This window comes from Candoia aspera, chromosome 4 (assembly GCF_035149785.1).
Source record: "Candoia aspera isolate rCanAsp1 chromosome 4, rCanAsp1.hap2, whole genome shotgun sequence".
In the NCBI taxonomy this organism is placed as follows: domain Eukaryota; kingdom Metazoa; phylum Chordata; class Lepidosauria; order Squamata; family Boidae; genus Candoia; species Candoia aspera.
Genome location: NC_086156.1, coordinates 8,051,730 through 8,068,885, shown reverse-complemented (window position 1 = coordinate 8,068,885; position 17,156 = coordinate 8,051,730). Strand labels below are relative to the sequence as shown.

The window sequence follows — 17,156 nt, the reverse complement described above, 5'->3', positions numbered from 1 at the left end:
ACTCACAGTCTCCCACCTTCTAGCCAAGGGCCTTCAACCACAACACCAAACTGGCTCTCACAATAAACCTTAGATATGGTCAGTCCATCAAGCTGCAAATCAAAATCCTGGAGGACACCAGCATTGAAGGTAGCAATTCCAAGGGCCCTCACCTTTCCAAACACAGCAACTCGGCTCTTATCAATAAACGTCTTTTCCAGAATTGCACTGGAAGAGAAAACGAAGATTTGATTATTTTTGCACTAACAACTGTTAACTGTAGCACAGGCCCAGTTTCCCCTTGATATATGGAAGCACAAATTGCAAAAGGAAGAGGCTACACTTGTACGCTGGAGCTCCTTGGTTGCCTTTTGGTACTCCAATTGCCTTTATCAAATATTGATCAAAAATTACAAATAATTTAGAATTGCCCTGCTGGTGTTGGTGGGGGTGTGGTTTTCTCCTTGGTAGTTCCTTGATTAGGGCATTGTTTTTTGCTTGATTATCTGACCGCTTGATTGTTTGTCTCCTCAGTAGTTCTTTGATTGTTTTTTGCTTGATTGTTTTCTGGGGTTAATCCCTGCTTACCTGGGTGTACCACATTTACACACCATTCAAAAGAGACATTAAAAATGCTAAGAAGGAAACAAAAAGACCAGAATACATCCTCTCCAGCAGACAACACCCAGATAAGCAGGGATTAATGCCAGACAAACAATCAAGCAGAAAACAAGACCCTAATCAAGGAACTACCAAGGAGAAAACCACACCCCCACCAACACGGGCAGGGCAAGCGACTGTAGGTAAACAGGCAGCAAACCCCACACTCACCAGCACTGATGATGTGACCTGGTTGGGTCATGAAACGTCTGCAAGCAAACAGCCAAGCTCAGAGAGCACCAAGGACTCCTCATTTCAACCCTGAGCTACAGATATTCCCTTCTATTGGAATTTAATATTTTTCAAATAAATCATCGTAAGGACATTAAGTATGCAACTAGTGACCAAATTCAATTTCCATGAGTTTAGGCCATTCACCGGACAGCATCTGTTTGGTCCTTCTCCTGAGCAGTGCCCAGTCTCCTTTTAATGTCGTGTAATAGTTTGGTCCCTTGAAGTCCACTTCCACGTCCATCAAACTTCACCACGATGGCATTGTGGGAGCTGACCATGACACTTTCCCAGTTCACTTCAAACTTTTCTGTTACGCTCTGGGTCCCGGGAGTCCCGTCCCTGAAACAGGAAGAGAAACTCAGTGTTATTGCTATGGGCCTGGCAGAGGGTTCTGGAGGACCAGTTAGGAAAAACACCAGGAAAAGAAGGGGAACTACAGATAGTCCTTGCTTAACAACCATAACTGAGACTGGAATTTTCATTACTAAGTGAAGCCGTCATTAAGCAAATCTGACCCAATTTTACAACCTTTTTTGTGGCAGTTGTTAAGGGAATCACCGCAGGTGTTAAGCAATCCATGTGGTTGTTAAGCGAATCATGTGGTTCCTCATTGATTTTGCTTGCCAGAAGCTGGTCAGGAAGGTAGAAAATGGTGACACGTGACACTGCGATGGTCATAAATGCGAACCGGTTGCCAAGCGCCCAAATCATGATGACGTGACTGTGTGGACACTGAGACAGTCGTAAGTGTGAGGACCAGTTGCAAGTCATTTTTTCAGCACTGTCGTAAGTCTGAACTGTCACTAAATGAATGGTTGTTAAGCGAGGACTACCCGTACTCTAGTGGCAAAGAACAGGCTCTGCATGCAAAGATCCTGACATAGGTGAAAAACGTGATGAGAAAATACTCTGCCCCTTTCAGTGGAATAGGAGAGATGATATTAAATTAGATTAGATTCCTGGGCCAGTCCCTCTCTCTCAGCCCAAGAGCCAATCAGGCATGGTAGGAGAGTTCTAGTCCCGCCTTAGGCCTGAAAGCCGGCTGGATGACCTTGGGCCAGTCCCTCTCTCTCAGCCCAACCCACCTCACAGGGTTGTTGTTGTGGGGAAAGTAGGAGGAGGAAGGAGTATTAGGTATGTTTGCCACCTTGAGTTATTTATAAAAATAATAAAGGCTGGATAAAAATAATAAAATAAAATAAAATAAATAAAAATAATGAATGCACTTGCACTTATGTTTTGCGTGCTTCTGCATAACATTGCAGTTTGTGCATTTTCTTTGGGGAGAAATGCCTTTTACATACTGGGAGCTCGTGGATTTCTTTGTGCAAAGTCACCAGCACTGTTTTTGTAGAGTTCCATAATGCCATAGAACGCTAGAGGGTTGGAAAAGGCCATTTAGAGGATCAAGTCCAACCCTGCTCCGCGCAGGATCCGCAACTCCCAGAATTCCCCAGCCAGCAAGCTCTGGAGCAGTGTTTCTCATCCTTGGCCACTTTAAGATTTGTGGACTTCAGCTCCCAGAATTCCCCAGCCAGCATTAGGTTGAGAAACACTGGCGTAGGAGCTGTACCAAGTTGAAGTCCGCTGATCTTAGAGTGGCCAAGGTTGAGAAACACTGCTCGAGAGATAGCTGGCTGCCTCTCACTCAGTCTGTGAGCCCTGCTTTCCTAAATTTGAATTCTTTTTGACTCCCCCATCAACCCCGGCCCCCTCCCTGTTCTGCTTCTTCGGAGCAAGAGATGATTGGGCTCCACAGCATCTCCAGGCATGCAAGTTCTCCCCGGAGGCTCAGTGATGACTGTGCAATTGTGGGGTTGTTTTTTTTTTTTTAACACTGCTGTTAGTTCTCCTTCCTGCAGGATATGGGAGGTGGTCCTAGCAGCTCTGGCTGGTGATAAGACTGCTGCTAACCCTTGGCAGGTGCTAATCATCTCCATTTTGATCCCTAAATCCCAACTCTAGAGATTTTATGCAGAGAGACAAGGAATAGAAGCATCCTGCTGCCTCTTAATTTAATCCCAGAAAGCCATTTTCCCCCAGGGCTAGAGAACAGTCAGTGAGCCATTTTATGATGCAACTTATTTAGGATATATCTCTACGTTTTTTCTTGTCAAGCTCAACTGTCAAATTTTTATTTCTTCAGGGCAGCTGCAAGCTATGTTAGGAGAAACACAGACCATCCGATCAGCGTCAGATGCTGAAGGAGATCTTTAGCAAGGTAGTAAGAATGTCATCAGCAAGGTCAATTTGATCCCTGTTTCAGCTTGAAAAGCAAAACTAAAAAACAACAGAAGACATATCGTTGCTCACTAAATGACACAATCAAAAGTATTCTAAAACCAGCTGCAGCATCAGGTCAGTCCAAAGTGTCCTCAAAGCACCAGCTGATTGAAGTTCATTAGTCTGGCTGAATGCAGAAGTCTGTGGTTGATGCCAAGACCGATCCCCTTATGAGCATCCTTAGGGAGAGAATTCGTGGGAACAATGCTATAGTGCAGGAGAACTCTTCCTACTGTGAACTTCAGCACAACACCCAGGATAAAACCACACAAACCCTTAAAATGTCTTTGAGAAGTCAGTGGGAGGTTATATGGGAGGTGGCCAGACTCTCACCTTGAAACTTAAGTCTAAAACCACGAATTGAGCTAAATCCTTCTCACCCACCAGGAAATCAAGCTAATGTTGCAGGAAGTGGCAAGGAGGATGGATTTGTTTGCAAAAAGAAAAAGAAGAGCCCTACACATCCCTCCTCCTCACTCCTTTTGGTAGCTCTGTGGTGGTAGAAGAACATCTTCTGCAGCCCAGTTGGAGAACATACATGACTGTGTCTGCACGCATGTGTGCGATTGAGCTGATTTGCATGTGTTCAGTGCCCACCCCAGCCATATTTCCCCATTCTGAGGCAGTCCTAATCAAATGTTGTCAGCTTGATGAGCACCAATCTTCCCTGCGCACTGGCATAATGAAGCACATTTCCCCAGAGATCATTTTGATGTGATGGAAATGGCAGGCTTCGTGAAAGAGCCTTTGTTCTCCCTTTGGACTGGCTGACATTTGGACATATTCTAGCAACAGGATTGTCCTCTTCTTTGCTTACAAGAAAAGTAAGGTGGGGATGGTGGATGCTGATTTTCAAACCTGCCCCTCCATCAAGGTTTTTCTAGGAAATGCTAGGAAACTGACCAGGAAACCATATATACAAGAGTCAAAGTCATTTGCCAAGATAGGTTTTAACATGCGGGAGGTTAAAATAGGATCCCATCCTTACCACAAAGCTGAAGGAGTGTGGTTCATTGAGCATTTTATTGTGAACACCTTGTCCTAGGACACGTGCCAAGGCTGGATGCAACAGAGCCATCTTATTCATTTTCAATCTTTTTAAAACTAGCAAGCATAGGTCAGAAGGGGATCTAACAGGGGGAGAGGGTAAAAAAGGTCAAGATGGCAGCCATGGCATCAAAGCCCTGCTCCTTGTTGACATGCAACATGCACATAATGCATGTATAAGGGGTGGGGTTTGATTGTGTGATCAGGCGCCATCTTGACTTTTTGAACCATCAATGCCTCCCGGAAACCCTGGTAATTCAGAATCTATGCAGGCTAGATTTGGCTCTGCTGTGAGCAAAGAAAGAGAGATGGTCCACATAGCAATCCTGCCCTCTCTAAAGACTCATCATAGTCTTTAGAGAGGGCAGGAGACCCACTGGTCTAGCCCGAGGGACACATCTCCTTGCACTAGACCCTCGAAAGCCTCCCTTGGCCCTCCAGTTTCCCTGGGTAGCATGGCCAAAGTTCATGCATGTTATCTGCATTTCCACATGCATGTGTCCTAACATGTAATGCTAAGTAAAGAAACAGCATTAGGACCTCTAATTGCTGGGCTCACATAACACCGCCCAACCAGAAACAAGCACACCATATTCCGGTGTGGTGCATCCTTGTTTTGTGCCTTGGCTTAAAATACATCATTTGCAAACAGCAAGCTCTCTCCTGTGCTTTCTAAAAGCAACCTTCATATCTGCTAAACTTCCATCCTTGTCTGGTCGTCATAAGGAAGCCAGATCCTCACACTTCTGAGATGCCTCTTTTCCCAACTAGCAAAGTCTTGGCTAGGTGTTTCTGGATATAACTGGGATATTACACAATTGATAACGCTACTCACACAATGAGGAGCAATGGGTAGTGCATGTTTTCCGTGAAAACGGCCGGCTTTGAAATTTGCAGCGGCAATTCTGCATACAGAAGACAAGAGAAGAAAGAAGGGGGAAAGCATTTAAGCGCAGGAAGGCTGCCGTTATAATGAACAACCTTTTTTTTTACTTTTCAGTAACACTCAGGTACCTTTTGAGTGGGAACAAAATGGCATTACGTAGAATGGCTAAGCAAATAACACCCTAGCAGGATAGACCCTTTCGGAGAGAAAACTGGCACTGCAACATAAAAGAAGGCCACAAATCTAAAGCTGGGCTTCTCCGAGGCACTTGGTCATGTACAGTATCAAACATGCAATTAGGTCTGCTGATCTGTGTTTTGCCCCTCTCGGCAGGTGGATGAATGCCAGCCCTGTCAAGCAATGTTTGGAAGCATCAGGGAGGGAGATGGAAGGAGAAACACAGAGCAAAATAAAAATCCTCTTCCACAGAGTGAAATAAAATTGTTCTTTTTTTTTTCCCCAAGGGATTTAAGACTGGGACATTTTAAACTCCAGGGGCTTGATTGCAACCTCCTTTGCCCCTTGGGATAATATAAATCAGGAAAAGGGGAGACTTAATTGGATGAATCAAAAAGAGCCTTTGCAGAAACTGCTGGTAGAAAAAATGTACCTTAGAACAACAGTTAACTGTGCTTCACTTTGTCTTAAATGCATATTGGCACAGGCGTAAATAGGTTGCTCCTGCCAACCTAGCAGTTCGAAAACATGCCAATGTGAGTAGATTAATAGGTACCGCTTCGGTGGGCAGGTAACGGCGTTCCGTGTAGTCATGCTGGCCACATGACCACAGAGGAAGTGTCTACGGACAAACGCCGGCTCTTCGGCTTTGAAACGGAGATGAGCACCGCCCCCTAGAGTCGGACACGACTGGACTTGATGTCAAGGGAAACCTTTAAGCCTGCCCCTACTTTTATTTGGGTTTTAAAAAGCGAACAGCCGGGCCAATTTACCAAAGGCCCGGCAATCAAATTTCAAATTAGCGGCATTTGAAAGGCAGTAAGCAGCCAAATGAGTTTTAGTGGTATACCTTTCATCCCATTTGGCCTAATTCATTATTCTATCAGACTTGTAATAGAGATTGTAGTAGTGATTCACATGGAGATCCCTTGGCTTTTCATGCCTACCTATTGTAGATAGGAGGGCAGGATATATAGGATTAAGCATTTAAGGCTAGCCTTGGAAATCTTTCAGGATCACAAAGAAACAATAGTCTACTATACAGGTAGTCCTCACTTAACAACCATTTGTTTAGTGATGGTTTGGACTTGCAATGGTGTTGAAAAAAATGACTTATGACCACTTCTCACACTTACGACCACCCCAGTGTCCCCGCGGTCACGTGATCATGATTTGGCAACCAGTTCACATTTTATTTATGACAGTCACAGCGTCACGTGGTCACATGATTGCTATTTTCGACCTTCCTGGCTGGCTTCTGCCAAGCAAAATCAATGGGGAACTGCATGAGTTGCTTAATGCCAACATGGTTTGCTTAATGCCAACGGTGATTTGCTTAATGGCCTCCATAAAAAAGGTCATAAAATCCAGTGGGATTCGCTTAATGACCGCTTCGTTTAGCAACTAAAATTCCAGTCCCAATTGTGGTCCTTAAGCAAGGACTACCTGTAATTCTCACATCATATGCGCGGGTTTTCCCATTAGCAAGTACACAGGTTAAGAGTTAAATTATGATACCAATTATGTGTGGAATTACATCCAAAGCACCTCATTTTTCTTTAAAATCACAGTTATGGAATGTGATTGGAATTGGAATGATGGAAAGGAATGGAATGGAATTATGGCTTTTGGAAAAGGCCTCTGGGATGCAAGAAAGGGGGTGGTCCTGCGTTTCTATTTACTGCAGTTCAAATACTGCCCCCCCATCCCCCTTCAATTTCCACTGAAGCTGCATTTTCACTGCGGGAATAAAATTTTCCTCCTTGGCTAACAGCAGCTTTGGGGGAGCAATTTTTGCCAGAGGATGAATATCTTAAGCCCCTGTAGAAAATGATATGATTCAACCCTGCTTGGTGCCTTCCCCCAACAGTTCTTTCACAGAAGAAAATAACGATGTATATTAATGTACTCGTAAAACTGATATGCTGCCAAAATTGGTGGAAGGGCAAAGTAGCGCAGATTACGTACGGTAGACTCAGCCACCGCAAGACTTTTGAGCAGGAAATGGACTTCTCTGAACTCCCATCAACCTATTCTACTGTAACGTCTTCTAACATGTTTTTTTTAAAATGGGTTTGTCAGTATCGTATCTGTAAGTAGAAAAAATGTGCCAAACGAAATAAAAATGTGCACTGCGGTGGTGCAGTGATGCTCAAGCGCACATGTTTCTTCTGTCAGATTATTTACTGGATAGACACTTTGGTAGAATGACTGCCTAACAAAGGTGTCCATGGTGGTGGGGTTGGTGAATGAAGAGAGCAAATCACAAAAGCTCCCCTGCTTTTGTAAGCGTGTTGTGATGTTGCCAGCATGTGCAAAAAGGGAGGCTCTTGCGTCGTGACAGCACAAGGCCATCTTCGTTATTTTGACAAAAGCTTTTGGTTCTTCAGACACCCTGTTTCTTGACTAATGAAAAATGCCTCCATCAAGGAGATCTTTTCATCCTAGCAATGGGATGGGAAGATTGAAGCAAAGCAACAAGGAAGAAGGCGAGGCAAACAGTCTACAGATGTCAGATATTTACTGCGCTCATTCCCGAAGCCGTACAATAACAGGGATGTCTACAGGAGGAGCTAAAAAAAGTGAAGAGATGGCTACAATCACGTGCTTGAAGGCCCATCCGTTTTCACATGCATCACAACTAACATAAAAAAGGGTGGGACTTTGACGAATGGTTGTGGCCACCCTCAACTTTTCTGAGCACCTCTAAGGACATCCCTGATAGGTAATAAATGAGTATTGGCCCTGGGAAGTTGATTAACACATCACATGGGATCAAACCACACCAACTTCTTGTATGTTGGGCTGCTAGACCGCTATGGACATTCCTATGTTACAGTCTATTAATACTTTCTGCTTTTGTTCTGGGCCTGCTACCCATCTTACTGATTTGATTTTCTACTTTGGGGGCTTTTTTTTAGCGACATTAATTTTCATTTATATATTTCTTTTTACAGCTGCCCCACTAGAATATGAGCTTTTTTAAAATCAAGAGGCGAGATTCTAAGTCCCTAAATCCAACCAAGAAATCAGAGTAACTTACTGTAATCCTGAATCTTGATATCAAGATATTCCCGCTTGGGCATCTGTCTTTCTGATACTGTCTTCTGTACTCTGGCATTTACTTCTAGATCAAAGAGCTCTGGAAGAAGAAATTGGAAAGAATCTCCCATCACACAAGGAATGAACCAATTACACTCTGATTATAAGCACCACCGTTTCCAGTATGCAAAGAAAGAGGGAAAGCAAGCCCAGGATTTCCATTATGGAAGATCTGAAGCTGAAATCAGTCTTGAGAAGGCTGTTCTACTCCATCATGCTGGGACAGCAGGAGGGAGATGCAGCAGCATTTCTAAGGATTCATTTATCAGTTTTGGAGAATCTGGCATGCGGGAAATTGTTTCGGTGCATTGGTCTGACTAGTCACAGCAGCAGGACTCACACAAGGCAGATCTTGGAGGTGCATTGCCATCACCAATATCCTTGTCTGATATCCATCCTTGGATATTAGACATGGCAGTGAGATGCTGCTATATAAGTCTGGGAAGATAGCTGATCTACCAATGGAACCGGATACTTTTGACACTCTTTCCCCTATAATTCTGCATGGGGCTGCCCTTGAAGACCATCTGAAAGCTACAGTTGGCTTCTGGATGGTAGTTATGGATATTCTTCAATAAGCCCACGTAACACCTTCCGTCCACCAGCAGCACAGGCTTCCTATAGACATCTGGGTACAATTTAAGGTGTTGGTTATTCCCTATAAACCCCTATATGGCATGGGACTGGATTATGGAAATATGGATGGATGGCATCCTTTTACAGGTGTATACAAGTGGGAAAGTAGTGATGGAGCAACAAAGACTTCATTCTATATATTTCTATATACTGGACAGGCGAGTTACAGAGCTAATGGAGCATTTGTGGGGTTTTGTTTATGCATCAGTTTCCTTATAAGGCAGGGAAATATTGATTTCTTTTTCTCTCTACAAGGACAGCTCTTTTACCACTTCTTCTCAGCCTGCACGCCTGTCTCCAGGGAAGCTGCATCAGCCAGTTCCAAATACTGATTTTCTCTCCCTGTAGATATTTCAGCTGGTAGGTGTAACTGTTCAATGTTAAACTTCTTCCTGAAAAGCTCCTTTCTGTTGAAATCATAACCCCTCTGAAAACGCCAAAGCATCAGACTATTAAGCCTGATTGCATGTTAGAATCCTCATTTAATTATGGCTTGCCCAATTAGCTTTATCAGCACAAAGAGGCTGGGCCGCCTGGGATGCAAAAGCCGCCGTTCTGTTTGCTGCTATAATTGCATCCGCAGAAAGCAAGGACCAAGAGGAAGTAACTGAGCAGGCTGACAGATCTCCTAGAGATTTCTGCATGCATCTCCCAATCTTCAGCCCGCTGGGAATCCTTGCCTGCACTGTACAGACAACCAGTTCTTAATTAAATATAAGCAGGCTGTAATATTGAGTGGAATTTATAGTTATCAGATTATTGTAGAAGACTCCCATAAAGTGGCCTCATATTATGGAATAGAACTGCTTTGTGAATAATAAATAATAATAAGATAATATAAAAATAGTAAGAGGCGCTCAGAATGGTTCCTTTTATCCATTACAGCAAAAGAATCCTGCATACAGGTAGTCCTCAACTTACGACCACAATTGGAACTGGAACTTCCGTCACAAAGTGATGAGGTCATTAAGCGAGTTGCGCCCAGTTTTACGATCTTTTTTGCCGCTGCCACTAAGCGAATCACACAGTCATTAAGCGAATCTGGCTTCCCCCATTGGCTTTGCTTGTCAGAAGCCCCCTGGGAAGGTTGCAAATGGTGATCATGTGACCCTGGGACGCTGCAATCATCAGAAATACATGCTGGTTGCCAAGCACCCAAATTTTGATTACGTGATCGTTGGGACGCTGCGACAGATGTAAGTGTGAGGACTGGTCATAAGTCACTTTTCCCTAGTGCCTTCATAACTTCAAATGGTCGTTAAACAAATGGTCGTAAGTCGAGGACTACCTGTAATGAGCGAGACCACTGGCGTCCTTAATCACATACAAAATGAGGCCATTGGGGAAAGCTTGTTTCTATCCACTGATACCTTTCATTCTTTCTTGACCTCTCCTAATGTGCACTCTTTGCCCTTCCTTGACCTTGCCTCTACTATCTGCTCTCCAGCATCGCCAGCCTGTATCTATGCATTTATTTGTTTTATTAACTGGATAAGGCCAGCCACCTCTCTCTCTTGAAGAATATGTTTCCTCTTAATGCAAGTTTTGGTTTTGAACGTCCACCTGCTTTGAATCTTCACTGCAAAATTAGACATTTGGGATGTGTAAATACACTTGTATTTCTTCAATCTCTAGACTTTTTTTTTAACCAGATCCAGTGCTGTATGGAAAAAGTTGGATTCCTTCCTCACTCTGAAACCTCCTTATACATATTTTTAAAAAGCGTGAACGGTGAACAGCGATCAAACCAGATTATTTACAGACGAACAAATAAAATACTTCTGCAACCTATTAACCATTTTGCTTCAGCGTTATTCCAAAACCCAGATTTTTGTTCTCTAAACTTTCATAGGTTAGGTACCATATTCTTAGATGCACATAGGTCGCTGGCTTTAAACTATTAAATAGGACATCAGATACGCAGCAAGTGTCTTTATGTATGGGAGGGAGCCGGTTTCTCCAAATTTATCATATGGGATAAAACCAACACCAATAACTATTCGTTAGCTTTTTACTAATTGGAACTTGGGACATATCTCTGTCTTTTGATCTCTGCTGGGCACGTTGCCTTTCTTCTCAAAGGTTCCCCAAACACTGCAACCTGAAAAGGCTCAGCTACCCCCCAACTACTTACTTTCTGCATTGGAGGTACTGTGGACAGTTACCACTGGGATTCGTGGACCTTGAAAACAGGGAGGAGGAAATACATCAGATTTAAGAAAATAAGTAATATTCAGAGCTACAGTAGATACCAAAGCCCTTGAAGCTAACCGAGGTTTATATTACCTGGAAAGCTGATCTAAGCAACCAGTTGCCCAAAGATAATTAATAGGCACCAACCCAAAACATGCTAGACAGACTCTCCCAGTGGAGCACTGACTTGATTCATCTTCCCTAACTTGTCAATATTTTAATTAGGGCAAACACGATTAAAATAATTTGTTTTAGGTTATTTTAATATCATACCATTTATGTGACACAAAAGATTATACTTCTCAGATAATGCATGGTGTAAAAGAGAAAATAAAGCTCTAAGAATGGATGGATGTTAATTATTCTCCAAGCACTGCTACTCGTCGCCTTCCTCTGCGGTGACCTTCTCCTTCTTTCTAAAAAAAAAGCTGTCTCCCAGACACTAAAATCGGAGATGCTTTCACCCTGCTTCAAAAAATAAAGTGCTTCAGGAACCCAAGCAGGATTGGCTACATTGGAATAAATTCAAATGGACATGTATGTATTGCAGCCATCTGGTCAATCGGTGAGCTAAGCTCACCCGTGGCAGCCATTTTCCGAGAGCACCTTCAAGTTGTTTGGAAGTTCCAAATGTGCCTTCCAGCCCCAAAAGGTTGCTGATTACTAGAGTAGCATATGAAAAGAGAATGAAAGAACGCAAGATTTTGTTAATGTAAATTCACAATAAAGTAGAATTAGCTTATCTGGCCGTGTTTCCTGTTTGGTCTACCTGGGAAGGCTGACATCTGTCTTGCAAGTCTGGAAGTACAAATCTCCCGCTGTCACTTTTACAGCTTGATAACTTTGGGAGGGTCCCCCCTGAGCCTCTTGCCCTGCCCACTATGCAGCTGTGGGCTCCTCCCTCTCTTATCGGACTGTTCCCTAAGCAGCATCTCTTTGCCCCGTCTCCCAAGGTCATTCCCACATACCATTACAACTACAGAAGTAAATCTGAATACAAAAACATGGGTAAAGTGTTTTAAGCGTTCTCCAGGCTGTCTGTTGCTAAAGTGCAAATGAACAAGGTTTTAAACAAATTAATAGATTATTCATGAGTTAATTATTCATCATGGGACAATCTATGGAAGGTTCAGGGAACTTCTTACCCTCCAGATGTTGTCACCCTACAGTTCTCACCATCCCTGACCATTATTTCTTTCACTGGAGTTGATGAGAATTGGCAAGCAAAAACAGGAAGTGTCACTTCAGTAGGATTTTCACTGTATGTTTTTCATCTGACAGTATCAGATGACTCTTTTCATTTTTTCCTGGACAGAGCATGTAAATAACCAGATGGAACAAGCCTACAATTTTTTCTAGTAAGTGGAAAACATTTTCAGATAAATCATTCCAGATTCTCTCTTAGAAAGAGAATATATTGTCAAGGTATTTATTCCTTTTTTCATTTCCTGCAAGTTCCTCATTTACGTGGTACTGGTAGTAACAGAGAAATACTACAATTTTTCCATCTGATTGATGAAGTAATTCTAATTTCCATTTCCTATTAATGAGAAACTGTTCATTATCAAGGTGACTCTTGTGTTCAGCAGTAGCTATATGGGGGAGAATGAAGCACAATCTGTAGAGAATGGAGAAGGAGAAGGAATTTTATTATGTTACTTGAGCCCTTGAGATGATCTCCTGAAAGATGTAAAATGTATTTATTTATTTATCAAATTTGTCACCGCCCATCTCCTCCGACCAGAGGGACTCTGGGTGGTTTGCAATATAAAACAATAAATATATAATAAAATTTCAATATAAAACACACTATAAAACAATTTCACAGAGCTACCAAATATGATAAAATCCAGATGGCTGTGGTGTCATTCAGTCATTGTATAGGAGGGGCACTTCAAGGTACTAGCCAGCCCCAAGTATGACTATTCTCCTCCCTGCCCCAAGCCCAGTGGCAGAGCCAGGTCTTCGACTTCCTCTGGAAGGCCAGGAGCGATGGGGCTAATCTCACCTCCAGGGGCAAGATGTTCCAGAGGGCGGGTGCTACTGCCAAGAAATGCAGTGAAAGGAAACAACATTGCTCTACCTCAATAAAATCTAGCAGAACTGGGGAAAAATTCCAGCTGAAATCCAATTCCAGATAAGCAAAGGATCTGAAATAATCAACAACAGTGAAAAACATTGTCTTTTGCTAATGCAGGTCCAGGGGTATTCATGGGAGGGGAGTCAAGATGGTAGCATGTGTGACTGAAATCCCATCTCTTTTTATGTGCATTGGAACACATGTAAAAAAAGGAGTGGAGCTTTGATTGCAGAGTTTTGGACTTTCTTATCCCTCCCTGCAGATGTCCCTGGCAATTGCATAAAAACAAGGCACCCTGATCTCAGCATATTTATTGTTTCGAAGGCCACCATCTGTGTTTTGAACTGAATCTGGGAAATAGAGCTGATCAATGAAAATTTATTGATTATACTTCAGAGTATAGACTCTGAAGATCCAGGCTTCAGTTAAGATCAATGGGAAGTGTCTTCAGTTTGCTCCATCAACAAGATTGCTGAGAAGGAAAGGGAATTTTGGGGTCTTCTAACTAGAGGTCAGGCTGGATTTAGAAGAAGACGCAGTACGAGAGCTATCATTGCTGATGTCAGATGGATCTTGGCTGAATGTAAAGAATACCAGAAAGATGTTTACCTCTGTTTCATTGATTACGCAAAGGCATTTGACTGTGTGGACCATAACAAGTTATGGTTAATATTACGAAGAATGGGAATTCTAGAGCAGCACCTAATTGTACTCATGCGGAACCTGTACACGGATCAAGAGGCAGTCATTAAAACAGAAAATGGTGATACCGAGTGGTTCAAAATTGGAAAAGGTGTGCAGCAATACCATGGACTGCCAGAAGAACAAACAAACCAGTTTTAGAAGAAATACAACCAGAATGTTCCCTAGAGGCAAAGATAACTAGGCTTAGACTCTCATACTTTGGGCACATCGTCAGGAAAGACCAATCGCTTGAAAAGGACATCATGTTTGGTAAAGTCGAGGGCCAGCGGAAAAGAGGAAGGCCTTTAGTGCGATGGATTGATACAGTCACAGCAACAATGGATGAAAACATCGGAACAGTCAGGCATGTGATGCAAGACCGAACAGCATTTTGTTCTGTTATACATAGAGTCACCATGAGTTGTAAATGACTTGACAGCAACTAACAACAACAACAACAACAACAACAACAACAAGAGATAGAAGAGAGAAGGGGAGGGAGGGAGGGGGGGAGGGAGGAAACCTTGAGTATGGAAAAAGTACTGGAGATATTCTCCCCAGAGCAGCAAGCCTGTCTTCTTCCTAATTTGGCAGAAGAGTGTTACATGATTAAAAAAGGCCTTATTCCAGATCAGTGTTTCTCAACCTTAGCAAGTTGAAGATGTCTACACTTCAACTCCCAGAATTCCCTAGCCAACTATGATGGCTGGGGAATTCTGGGAGTTGAAGTCCAGACATCTTCAAGTCACTAAGGTTGAGAAACACCGTTCCAGATAAATGCTTTCATCTGAGCAAACTGTTACGGATTATTCCGTACTGGATCCTTCTAATAACCTTTGTATGGTCCCCTGAGATCTATAGATTGCATCTTCTTTCTTCATCCCACTTTTATAGAGCTGCGTTAACACCACAACCCATTTTCAGCTTTTGCACCGTCCATTATGCTAAATTCAGGGCAAGCCAGAAAAAAATGACTAAGGACGTTTAAAAGGATGCCATCTGTGTGAACACAGCCATTCCAAAACATTGTTCTGCTACACTGCAATACATTTTCCTTGCAAGCATTCACGTACTTACGGTTTCCTGAGTAAAAGCTAAATTCAACACCTCTAAACACTGGGAATGCACAATGCTTTGTGTGTACACACAGATGTTACTTCCAGATGAATGTAACCTTGCAATCAATAATATGTTTTTCTCTCTCTGATGCAATGATTGACTCTTTTCCCATTTCCCACACTTCAGTATATGTGCAAAAGTACCTACAGTGATATTGTCTTAGATGCACGCAGAAAAGAAAATCTGTACTACAAAAACAGACAAAATTACCATTTTTCCTTTTCAGGCACACTGGTGGTAATCAGGGAATTGCAATTAGGGAAAGCAAGTGTGGTTTAATGTGTCTGCACCACCTAAGAGACTGATTAATAGTTAGAAGGTGTTAAAATTGCTTTATTAGCTTGATCTAGACCAGCCTTTCTCAACCTTTTGACCCTGGAGGAACCCTTGAAACATTGTTCAGGCCTCGGGGAATCCCTGCACATTCAGGCTCAAATATAGGCCAGAAGTTACCAAATTATTATATTCATTTCATGGGTAGGCCTGTATAGATGCATTAACAGTATTCTTAAACTAAAAATAAAGAATGAAACTGACCTCTTTAATGTGAAGTTGCCCAAATTTGAAATGATTTTTTAAATAAATCATGATCTCCTAGGGAACCCCTAGTGACCTCTCGCGGAACCCGAGGGTGCCACGGAACCCGGGTTGAGAAACCCTGATCTAGAACTACCTTTCCCCAGGTCACAATATGGACCAACAATATAGAGATACTTCACCAATATTTTCACATTTTTGTAGCATTTTGCTATCATTGGCACCATTGCAACAATGCTGTTTGAAGGCAGTGCTATTCTCTAGCCATTCATGGTGAAAGTAACAAAATCTTAACGCATCATCACCCACCTAGATCCGGGGCCAATGGAAACACTTAAAACTGCCACACATTTTTGGAAAATCCTGTTTTGCTTTTCCAAAGCACCGTGTGTGTGTGAGTGTGTGTGTGTGTGTGTGTGTGTGTGTGTTAAAATAAAGCTGATGGAAATCATGACGATGAGTAATTGGTATTCTGGGATAACTACTAAATAACCGCTAAATGTGAGAAAGGTTGAAAAAAAGGGTGAGAAGGAGGTAATTTTTTTATTTTTATTTTAATGGTTAAAAGAGAAAAAAGGGTTTTTTTTTCCCCTCCTCACCAAATACCTTCAGGTCATTTCAGAGAAGCAAATCTTGTCCTACACAACCAACAATAAAAACAGTCTCATCACAGTTATCTTTCCGGCAGTGATGAATGATTTAAAAGAGCAGCTGGAAGTAGGGGGTCTCAGACAGCCCTGATACTGCAAGGAGATGATAATTGGCAATAGCAGCCCCCCCAGCCCCCTTCCCCTCCCACCCCGGCATATGGCTTCCGGGATCTCTTTATTTGCTAGGCCATGAATTATGGATCGCGTAATGCATTGAAATCTCATAAATGGAGGCCGTATTATCATACTAATAAACAAAGAGACCAGGAGCATTTTTCAGTCCCTGGCTGTAATTAAAAGTTCTGTCTTGCCAGTAGTATTCTCAGAGTCCATAACAGAGACAAATGTTTCTGGCATTTCCCAGTGATCGCAGATTTTTTTTTTAAAGGTCCCAAATGGTTTTTCTGAGCCTTGAAGGTATTTGCATCCCATCCCCCACTTCCATAGCTTTGTACAGGGGCAGAGGGGTGGGGTCAAAAAGACCTCCTGGATATAAATAATAAAATAAAATAAAATAAAATAAAATAAAATAAAATAAAATAAAATAAAATAAAATAAAATAAAATAAAATAAAATAAAATAAAATATAAAATAAAATGACTGCTTCCTTTTCATATCACATTGACCTGGAAGCTTTGTGGGTGTTCCTATTTTGCACAATAAATCATTGCCAGCAGACATTTAGTCAGTGTATGCCAATGTTCCCCAGCTTGTTGTTCTGTAAATGGGCTTGGATTACATTTCCTATTCACCATACTGGCTGGGGATTATGGGCAAGATCCTACAAGACATTTGGAAGGCACCAGGTTAGGAGATGCTGATCAATGCTGTTAACAGTCAAGCATTTTGAACACTTGAAGAAGAATCCCAAACGTGAAAAGATTAATCT

The 17,156-nt window shown here is 42.3% G+C and overlaps 1 protein-coding gene across 2 annotated transcripts in view; it reads right to left on the bottom strand.

The window, feature by feature from the left end:
- DPP6 (dipeptidyl peptidase like 6) overlaps positions 1–17,156 on the bottom strand; it is a 446,699-nt gene that overhangs the window by 6,181 nt on the left and 423,362 nt on the right. For both annotated transcript variants that reach the window (XM_063303370.1, XM_063303369.1), the window contains exons 17-21: positions 11,139–11,186; positions 8,310–8,408; positions 5,039–5,108; positions 1,018–1,212; positions 153–207 (exon numbers count right to left, since the gene is read on the bottom strand). In XM_063303370.1, coding sequence (XP_063159440.1) covers positions 153–207; positions 1,018–1,212; positions 5,039–5,108; positions 8,310–8,408; positions 11,139–11,186 — 467 coding nt within the window. The remainder of the gene's footprint in view (positions 1–152; positions 208–1,017; positions 1,213–5,038; positions 5,109–8,309; positions 8,409–11,138; positions 11,187–17,156) is intronic.